General features: G+C 38.4%; 1 protein-coding gene across 1 annotated transcript in view; it reads right to left on the reverse strand.

Annotated features, from left to right (window-relative positions):
- The window catches only part of si:ch211-286b4.4 (zonadhesin), a 35,874-nt gene that overhangs the window by 25,097 nt on the left and 401 nt on the right, over positions 1-10,376 (reverse strand). Inside the window, exons 2-16 of the mRNA XM_060888899.1 lie at positions 10,227-10,331; positions 8,176-8,320; positions 7,863-8,074; positions 7,372-7,590; positions 6,908-7,011; positions 6,585-6,738; positions 6,386-6,485; positions 4,794-4,960; positions 3,417-3,650; positions 3,110-3,297; positions 2,666-2,786; positions 2,434-2,584; positions 2,189-2,328; positions 1,923-2,072; positions 1,196-1,315 (exon numbers count right to left, since the gene is read on the reverse strand). Coding sequence (XP_060744882.1) covers positions 1,196-1,315; positions 1,923-2,072; positions 2,189-2,328; positions 2,434-2,584; positions 2,666-2,786; positions 3,110-3,297; positions 3,417-3,650; positions 4,794-4,960; positions 6,386-6,485; positions 6,585-6,738; positions 6,908-7,011; positions 7,372-7,590; positions 7,863-8,074; positions 8,176-8,320; positions 10,227-10,331 — 2,310 coding nt within the window. The remainder of the gene's footprint in view (positions 1-1,195; positions 1,316-1,922; positions 2,073-2,188; positions 2,329-2,433; positions 2,585-2,665; positions 2,787-3,109; positions 3,298-3,416; positions 3,651-4,793; positions 4,961-6,385; positions 6,486-6,584; positions 6,739-6,907; positions 7,012-7,371; positions 7,591-7,862; positions 8,075-8,175; positions 8,321-10,226; positions 10,332-10,376) is intronic.

Genomic DNA, 10,376 nt, shown 5'->3' on the forward strand with positions numbered 1-10,376 from the left:
TTTTGATATGTCACATGCCCATGTTGTAAAAAGTTTTTTGATTTTGCCTATTTGGGGGGGGGGTATTCTGTTGAACTTTGTTCAGAGTATCACCCTAAAGGAGCTGGCCGAGTTTAAGACCCGGTACCAGAAGTACCGGTACTCCGATCGCTTAGAAAAGTAATAGCAACAAACTTCAGACCAGGGTCTACGACATATCCAAATTTGGTGCATGTGGCTTGAAAGTCCTAGGAGGAGTTACTCTTGATAAATTTTTGTCTAAGCTTAAATAGGAAAACAGAATGTTGGCTTCTACAAAGCCAACATAATTTTTATGTTGGCTTTGTAGAAGCCAGCATTCTGTTTTCCTATTTAAGCTTAGACAAAAATTTATAAAATTTAATGCGGCCTAGAGCTTTTGAGCCACATGCACCAAATTCGGATATGTTGTAGACCCTAGTCTGAAGTTTGTTGATATTACTAAGCGATCCGAGTACCGGTACTTCCGGTACCGGGTCTCAAAGTGGCCTTTTTTCCCATAGACTCCCATTATAAACTTTGGAGGTTTATACTGTAACTCGGCAAGCTTTCGAATTCATGTGTATTCTGATGACGTAATGTGACGTCACGTGATGTCACGTGAAAATCAAAAATTAGCACAACATGGATAAGTGACATACTGTATCAAAACAATCAGCCCAATGTGGGGAACTTCCTCAGGAGTATTTGGATGATGTCACATGCTTGTCTCCGCTTAACTCCAAATGTTTTGGCAACCTAGCTTTCTGTCCACTTGCCTCCAAAAGCAACACTAACCCTTATGTCCACTTGCCTCCAAAAAGCACCATCCGTTGCGAATACTTGCATCGTCAAAGCCAACATCAAAGTTTGTCGCGACGAACTTTACAAATCTAGTTAAATATATATATATTTTTTTTTCAGTTTAATATTTTCCCCAATTCATTTATGAGAAGAAGAATAAAAAAGGTGAATATGTGAATTTCTCCTCACTTTAAACTAACACTTTTGTGTGATTTTAATCACGGTCCAAAATGAACACAAAGGCTCTAGTCCACGCCCATAGCTAAAAATAGGAGTGTTAAAGATGTGACTATTATGAAACCAGATTCAGATTAATTACCTTCTGTGGTGTAAGTGTTAAATGTGACCAGCACGTTGCTCATTTATTATCTTACTTGTGTGGATGCATTTTTACCTGGTGGACATTTTAATGGCTGGACACTCCCAATGGGGCAGTAATGTCCCTGAGGACAGACATTCCCAGTGATCTGACCCAAATCGAAGAGTTCTTCTTCTGTATTTAACACCTTATTCTCTGAAAGTAAGAAATATCAATAATATTTCTTTTTTCCACATATTTATCGATTGCATTAAGGCATGTACAACTGACTTGAATTTCTTTATATCGAAAAAAAAAATGCAAATTCAACCTTATTTATAATCGCATTCCAAGGGAAGTTGTTGAAGAGGTCAATATGTATTTTTGCTAAATATATTTTTGGTTGAAAAAGCCTTCATCATTTCATATGTGGAACTACAACTGGTACCACTATTTCCCAGTTTCAGCCTGATTGTTGTTTTGAGACCAAAAAACTTTAAGGAAATTGTTTGAAACAGAATAATACATAAGCACAGCTTTGATAACTCTCTCTGTCTTCTCATCCTAAGACATTTAGCAATAAAGTGCAGTTGTTTTATAGTTGTAGTGTTTAACTTACATATAACACACAACTGCATATAATGCTACAGATGCAATAAAAGGTATTTAGGAGTTTGCAAGTTTAAGTTCTGAACTGCAGCATTCTGTGGCTGAGCTAGGTGGTACATGGGAATTAGCAGATGACATGGGAATGAAAAAATAAAGATACTGTACAAGTGGATTTCATTCACGCTTCATTATATTTGTGAGCATAAGTATTTACCATGACTTCTGTTATGATGCGGTGTAGGGGACACTGATCTGAGACTGCAGTAATATCCTGGGTTGCAGGGGCCGGATGGTGAACTCAGTCCATAGTCTGCACAGTACTGACCAGGTGGACATGGCTGGCACTCCAAAATAGATGCTGCCCCTATAGGGATGTGTATTTACGTTTCGCATTTGCACAATGAATTATTTGTTCATAGGATTTCAAGTGTTACAGTATATAGTAAAAAGAACATTAAGTTTATGGAAAATAGATTAAACCTTTTAATGAACGGAATGTTCCTGGAGGGCAGGAATGCATATGTCTGGTGCCTGCTGGGCAGTAGAAGCCTGCCGGGCATATCCCTCCTGTTGCATCTCCAGGTGGCTGTGACTGAGAGGCACCCTGAATACACAGATACCTACTCCAAAAAGGGTAGAGGTTAATAGATAGGCATTTATATGCCACTTTGTGTAGTGCTTTGGTGAATTAATGTGTGTTATGGACTGTGGAGGTGGTTATTCACCCTGAGGAGCAGTCTCCAGTGGGTCTGGACAGGCCAGAGGTCCCACAGTACATTCCACTGGGGCAGGGAATACACTGGCCCACACTGGAAATACCTAACTCATTGTTGTAAGTACCAGCTGGACAGGGGAACTCATGCCCAGATTTTGTACCTGATGGAAACAGAACTTCTAATAAGAAGAAAACATTGCATATGTTTTATTCAGTTGACATAGTCAAAGAAATGTGCTTACCTGCTGGACAGTAATGCCCCACAGGACATGGTACAGGTGTTGTGGTCCCTGTCATAATCCCTGTTTCAGGATCAATTGAGCCTGTACAGAAATACCCTGGCAGGCAGAGCAAACAATTTGCCTGCAGAACAAATATGTCACTGTGTATCAGTTCAGACAGGCATTTCATTATTAACCATTATTGCCCCTAAAATTATAGGGCCTATCCAAGTAAGTGTACAATCCTAAAGGCTGACGTATGTAGATTTCAAGAATGTTGCTACAAATAAAAATTAATACCCACAAAATCATTTTCCTAAGTCTTTGTAAATCATCCAGAAATCAATTGTACTGGAATAAACACATAATGATTGGGAACCACCATAAGACTGGATCAAGCGAGCTTGAGCGAAGGAAACTTAAGAGTTCCTGCTGTTAAGCTAACACATAATTCTTTTTGCTAACCTGTGTGTATAGGCTTTGATAGCTCCCAGGATCACAAGAAATCTGAATAGAACTGCCTGGGGGGCACATATGGCCAGGTGAACATATATATTGAGCAGGCTGACTGGAGTTCTGGCCTTGTGGGCAGTAATAACCTGCATGGCAGACATGAGAAGGAGTAGACAGCCCCCTGCTGGAGCAAGCAAATCCTACAAAAGAGAAAATATCCAGCAGTGCAAGGAATCAATGTCACAAATCACTTTTACATAATATAAATTGCAATTCCTTTAGCTGGTTTGTTCTACATCTTGGGCTGATCTGCACTCACCAGCAGGGCAGGGCAGACAAGCAGAGAGCTCTGTGTTCTGGCTGCTGTTGCTGTAGTGGCCAGGTGGACAGGGCAGTGGAACTGAGGAACCCACAGGACAGTAATGCCCAGGAGGACATCGGTTCCCAGTCACTCCATCCTCAGGTGTTGGGGATACAGCCCCAGAAAGGCAGAAGTGTCCTGCTGCACATGGTCCAACTGGGGCACTCTGACCAGGAGCCTTGCAGAAAAAACCTGCAAATGAGTGTTTCAAGGACAATTCACAATTTTATTACACTTTTGTGACTCATTTTAAATTTCAGCATTTTCATACTAATTTTTAGTCACCATACAGTATGTTTCCCTGTATAACACAAATACAAAACTATTACCATTATATTCTACTAAAACTGGACAGTTGAAGATTGTACATACTGTAATGGCCTTCGATTCCTGTTCTTGGGTTACAGAACTGGGACCCAATTGGTTTTGTGTATGTTAAGATGCTTTTCTGTTCCATGATCGTATAAAGAGTTTATATGCATTTCTATATCCTATGTCAGCTCAAACAAAATCTGGCCATTTTCCTCCCAAGAGATCGTCAGTTTCAAAATATTCAAAACCTGGGATCAAAATCTATGCTATGAAGTCAAAAATATCCCAATGTTTTTCCCATTCTGATGTTGGACATAACATTACATGAAGCTCTTCACCTTCTTCTTCTTCCTCTTCTTCTTCTACTTTCGGCTTTTCCAGTTAGCGGTCGCCACAGCTAATCATCATTTTCCACCTAACTCTATCCTCGGCGTCTTTTACTCTCACACCAATTAACTTCATGTCCTTTTCCAACACATCCATATATCTCTTCTCTCCAACATCTTTCTACTTGAAGCTCTTGACCTGTATCTGCTTCATTTTATGCATTATACATCTGCCATCTGGCAGTACAGACAACTGCATGAATGTTCAAGTGTACAAATGTTCCTAATAAAGTGGACTATGAGGCCATATAAATCACTAGCTACATTGCCAATAATAGCTGACTTGTGAAAATCTAGCCAGCTATTTAAAGGTTGACATTCGCTGGAACATACTTGAGATAGCCACAAACATTTCACGCTCAGATTTGTCAGCACAGAAGGTGCAAAGAATAGTCAGTCAGTCAAGTGGCAAATTTCAAAAAGACAAAAATGGACTATGACAGAATTTGTGTAGCCCTGATTATAAGCGTGATGGATAATGATTTACTATAATACTAAATAATACTAAATAAATGTTTAGATTTCTGAATAGGTGTAGTTGTATATGCTAACAGCCCAATCATAACATATGCAATAGACAGAGATTACATTATAGCATTTCGTTTAATTACAGAAAAACATGTTTGAAGTACTCTACCAGGTGTGCATTGTAAACAGTCATCTACATTGCTCATTCTTGTATAAGGATTAAAGGTCCCTGCAGGACAGGGATACTGATTTTTCAGGGAGGTGCCTGTGGGACAGTAGTGACCCTCTGGGCAGTCTCTGCTTTCAGTAACAGAGCCATAGGCCAGGCAGTAGTACCTAATTAAAGAGAAAGAGAAAAAAAAACAACAACTGAAAATCAGTTATCCAGAGTATTGTCCAAATACAAAGAATACAAGATTATAAGGATATTTATTATATCTCATTAACTCTGCTCAAGTCATACTTTCAAAGTAGTTAATTAAATAGGTTACATCTAAAGTAAACTTTCATAATCTGTGTAAGTTCATCTAGAGTTTCAGAAGCCCAACCTATGGATGAGTACAAAGGAGAGACCTTTATTCATTTTTTTTTTCCAAAAACACTTAAAAATGCTAGAAACTGTATTGTGTATCTAAAACATATGCAGTGTACAGGTAAATAATGAAGGGAAAAGACTTTAGATAGACTAGGAGGCATTATAAGCAAGAAGTGATGCTGTATGGGTTCATCAATGCCATTTATCCCCAGTCTTCTTTGAAACATTCTAGGCATAAGCAAATATATATTACTGTTTTATTAGGAGATGCTGCTTAATAGCACCAATTTACCTCCCTATATAGAGATTTCTCCAATAACTTGTCTAGAGGCAAATAAAGCTATCATGAGCTATTAACTCAATGAAATTAAGCTATCATGAGCTCTCAAATCAGTAAAATTGAGATTTACAACAGCTCTATTCTTTAACATCTGGATGTTTTTCTCTGTAGAGCTTAATAGCTTAGAAATAGGAGTTGTGGAAATATTCTTTATAATTCTTCTCTAGACACCTGCTGAATGAATTTAAAATATATCTAACAAAAACTAAACATAAAATAAGCTTGCTGGACTCTGTTTTCTTCTTTAATCTCCATTTCAGGTTTACTATTACTTGCGTCCCTGAAATACATTGTAAAGTTTATAAACCTGAACCCATTTCCCCTTAACCAATTTGTTAGTTTTATTATATTTGTTGCTAGCACTTTGCTTTTAAAGTAAAAGTATACACATGCTTAGGAACAATCATGGGTCTCCACCCAAAAAAAAACTTCCCCTTAATCTAATAGTCAAAATTTCAGCTTGCTCTGCACCTTGACCTCTGTGCTTATTATTCATGTATGGAGCTGTGCCTCAGATATTTGGTACTGTAAAATTCACTACTCAAACATCTATTTCTAACCACCAGAGGTCAGCATCACCAGAGTTCTGAAGTGTTTGCATCCTTTCAGTTGTTTCTAATTAAAATGCCTGTTAGATAACATGGTGAAGTCTTACTAAGGGTTTTAGTGCATATCTGTGCCATTCTTGTGTTATTCTTGCTTATTTTTGCAAGATGAACTGTTTTTTTTTTTTTTTGAATTTCCTTCAATTTTGTCCTGGAAATATAATCTATGTTGCTGTTTTTCTGTCACATAATATTGCATATGTTTTTAATACATTTATTATCTTTATCTTTCTAAAAATAATTAAAGAGCTATGTTTCTCAGTGTATAACTCCATGTTTACCCGCGAGGACAGAGGCTGCAGTTGGCTTGGCCCTCATTGTTGCTGATGGATCCTTGTGGACAGGACTGTGGCTCACTGGACCCTCTAGGACAAAAATATCCTGTGGTATGACACAGAAAGCATTGAATTTAGAAGTCAGCGTTTTAAAGAGGAGAAAGTTAGATTTAATCCAACCTTAACAAAGTAAGCCTGAGCTTACCTACAGGACATGGCCCTCCTCTGTGGTCTCTGATTAAAGAATTAGGCAGCAAAGCTCCTTGGCTGCAGTAGAAACCCTCCCAACATTCCCCTTTGGGAGCCGTCAGCCCAGGGGTGTCACAGTAATGACCAGGAGAGCAAGGAACACACTTGTCCTGCAGGTGAAAGGGGTCTCTTTACAACACTACAGTACTCCTAATTTCTAAGATAGATACATGAGGACACTCTCAATACAAGTGATCTTGCAGTAAGAAGAGAACTACATGGTTATTATTGCAACATTGCCTTGTATTGTCAGTATATTGTCCTTGTATCGTTTAATACCTCTGAAGTTAATTTGGTTCTATTACTAAAAGTCCCCACTGGACAAGGCTGGGGGTCAGCGGTGCCTTCTTCACAGGAATGACCTACAGGACAGGGTCCACCATCTGCTAAGAAAACAATTGATCAAAAAAAGCAGAACCAAACAAAGCAGAACTGAGATGACATAAATGATTTTTTTAATAGCTAACATCACATGCTACACATAGTAAAAAATTGCCTTAAGCCAGCTGTGTAAAGTAAATCGAATTATGTTTTATCCTTGATTATTATTTACAGCATACTGAGAAATCTATTTTTATTACACCTACAAGGCATTATTTCTTACCTCATGTTTGCATACATAATGCCCAATAAATTAAAGACTATGAACAATTCAGAAGGTACTACACTTTCTTAATAAGCAAAAGCAGCTCTGTTTAATTAAGAAAGGTAATTAAGTTCTCCCACTGTGAGTTTATTTGTACCTGTGGACATGGTGAGTGGCTGGGGTGAGGTGTTTCCACGTGTGCAGTAATAACCTGCATAACACTGTCCAGAGACAGAAGTAGCATTGTAGTGAGAACAATAGTGTCCTCCATCACACTCCCTGCACTGGGATAGCTCACTCAGTCCAGAATTAGGGCTGTAGGTGCCAGGTGGACAGGCTTTCCACTCGTAAGCTGTCCCCTCCGGACAGTAAAAGCCTACCGGTAAATCAGCAGGTCTCAGACACCAGTTTGGAAGCAAGTCAAATATATAGTGTCTCCACAGAGTGGAGCTATTTGCTATCTTATTGCATTTTTGTCCCAGTTCTTTGTCCTGTACAGAAAGTACTTAGGAACATTAAAGAATTTATTTCCCAAGTAGACAAGACAACTGTACCTATCGTCTCCAAGTCACACTATAATTTTGTACTAATTGTAGTGTGTAAAGATGTTCTAAATGTGTGCCTTTGGTCATCATGTCTCTCTCTAACCTTTTGGACATGGTAAGCGAGTCCCATCCACACAATACCAGCCAGCAGTACAGGGCCAGCAGTGAGAGGCCTGTGTGGCAGTCATAAATGTCCCTAGATCACATGGCACAGGTCGAGTGGTTCCAGTCGGACAGTAATGACCCTGCGGGCACATGTTTCCTGAGCTCCCATCAGTAGGCATGGAAGTTGTTGCTTTCTCAGTACAATAAAATCTTTCAGAAAAAAAATGGAAATAAATTGTTTACCTAGATAAATGTTTCTCTGATTATGTATTATATAAGAGAAACTTTAATAGTTTTTATTTTGCACACACCCTTCAGAGCAGTGGCCAGTAGGCACAGATAAGCCAGTGAGAGCACAGTAGAATCCTCCAGGACATGGCTGACACTCATCTTCACTTCTTAGACCTGTACTGTTGGACAAGGTGCCGGATGGACATAGCACAGGGCTGATTGTACCTACATCGTACACATAAATTCATAGTTAGAGGAATAACAGAATGAAAAAACAAGTTATGACTACCACATAACACAGAATCATAGTTTTTGCTATACAAACTTAGAAAAAAGGGTTCTTTGTATAGCTATGGGTTATTTTTAGCTTCCCAATGGGGCAATATTTGGAACCCTTTTTGGGTAGGGAACACACTATAATTGGGTCCTCATAGAAGAGTTAAACAAAGTCTTAAAGGTTCTTCCCATAAAAGGAAGAACACTGTACAAATAATATCTAAGTGAGTTAAAGGCAAAATTTTCCACTATGAGGATATTATGCAAGAAATATACAAATATTAAGCCTATTTCTAGACATCTTTTTTTGGATTTTTCCATCATTTCTCTCTCGTTCCTTTATTGCCAATTCCTATCCTTCAGGTATCGCTTGCCTATAACACACCACCTACCAACCGGGAGGGTGAAAGCAATCACATCCTTCCTCCAAGGCACTTTTCAAACTGCTGCTCGTTCAACATCAGGAGGCAGCATAAGAAAGCCTAAAGCCTTCTGTCCTATATATGTGATGTAGCGCCATCCGCCCACTTCAACATGTGAGCTCACAGACATCCATGAATGCCTAGTGTCACTGTGATTTATCTCTTTTGGACATTTGGGCACAGATGGCTATGGCTTCATTGGGATTCAAACTTACAATATCTGGATGATGGGATGAACTCTTTTTCTGTTACCAGATATTGGCCCTTTCTTCTAATAAGTAAATGTAATAAATAATTAACAACCTCTGAGATTGGGGGTTCAATTCCCATCTACACCTTGTGTGATCAGAGTTTGCATGTGTTAGGGGTTTCCTACTGGTATTCTGGTTTCCTCCCCAGTTCAAATTCATGCATTACAGGCATCTCTAAATTGTCTGTAGTGTGTGAATGTGTGTGTGACTGTGTATAACTGTGCCATATGATGGGTTGGCACTCCACCTAGGGTGTCCCCTGCCATATGCCCTGAGTCCCTTAGGATGAGCTCCAGTTCAGGGAATGGATGGACATACTAATAAAGAATAATATTAGATAAACTCAAAATTATTATACGTAATTTAAAACATTAAATTAAGTCACTATCCACAGCAGTACATTACATTACTATTGGTAACATTGGTATTTATGTATAAACACATATATTTACCTATAAACGTATAAACACACTTATGTCCATTTATACAGTGCTGTTTAATTCTCTAATCTGATTGGTTAGAAGATTTACTGTATTTTCTACAACAGCATGGCTTTGACATTAGTACTGGCTGCAAGTCACAGATTTATATCAATGCTCTCGTCCTAATACATTATTGTTTCTATAGTAACAGCTCATTCACATAGACTTCAATGACAGACCCTCCATAGAACCTAAGCCTAATAATAAACTGTTAAAAATGTGTTGGTATTCAGAAAAGAAAAAATATTATAATTTATATGCTGGAGGTTTCTGCTAGTAGACCTTTATTTAACATTTAGAGAAAGAGACTCAAGTGTAAGTTTTCTGGTACAGGAACATCTTTAGGACCAAAGTCTATACTGGAAACACTGGGCACAATGCAGGAACAATATATCATGTGATATCAGGAATGGGCATTAAATAATCAAATCAAATATCAAATGTAATTGCTTAATATAAGATCTGTTGTTTGTTGATATATTAAAAAATCAGCAACAGACTGTGGTATTAGAGGATTAATACACAGCAAAGACATGGTGTTGTAGGAAAATAATCACCCACCATTCTTCATATCAGGTTGCATCAGTGCATCCCCTCTATAATTATTTTACAGAATGTGTGTGAATTAATGCTGTTTTTTGCTAATGCATGTTAATTCTGACTATATGTACAACTCTAACCCATGAACATTTTGTATCACCTTTAGGGCAGTAGTGTCCAAGTGGACAAGGTGATCCTGAAGATCCAGTAGAAGGACTGGCTGAGTGGGAGCCCTCTCTGCACCAGTACCCAGACATGCACAATCCTATAATTCAGATTCATTTCTTAGTCACACACTGAACATTAAAAA

Source organism: Tachysurus vachellii, chromosome 15 (assembly GCF_030014155.1).
Source record: "Tachysurus vachellii isolate PV-2020 chromosome 15, HZAU_Pvac_v1, whole genome shotgun sequence".
Lineage (NCBI taxonomy): Eukaryota > Metazoa > Chordata > Actinopteri > Siluriformes > Bagridae > Tachysurus > Tachysurus vachellii.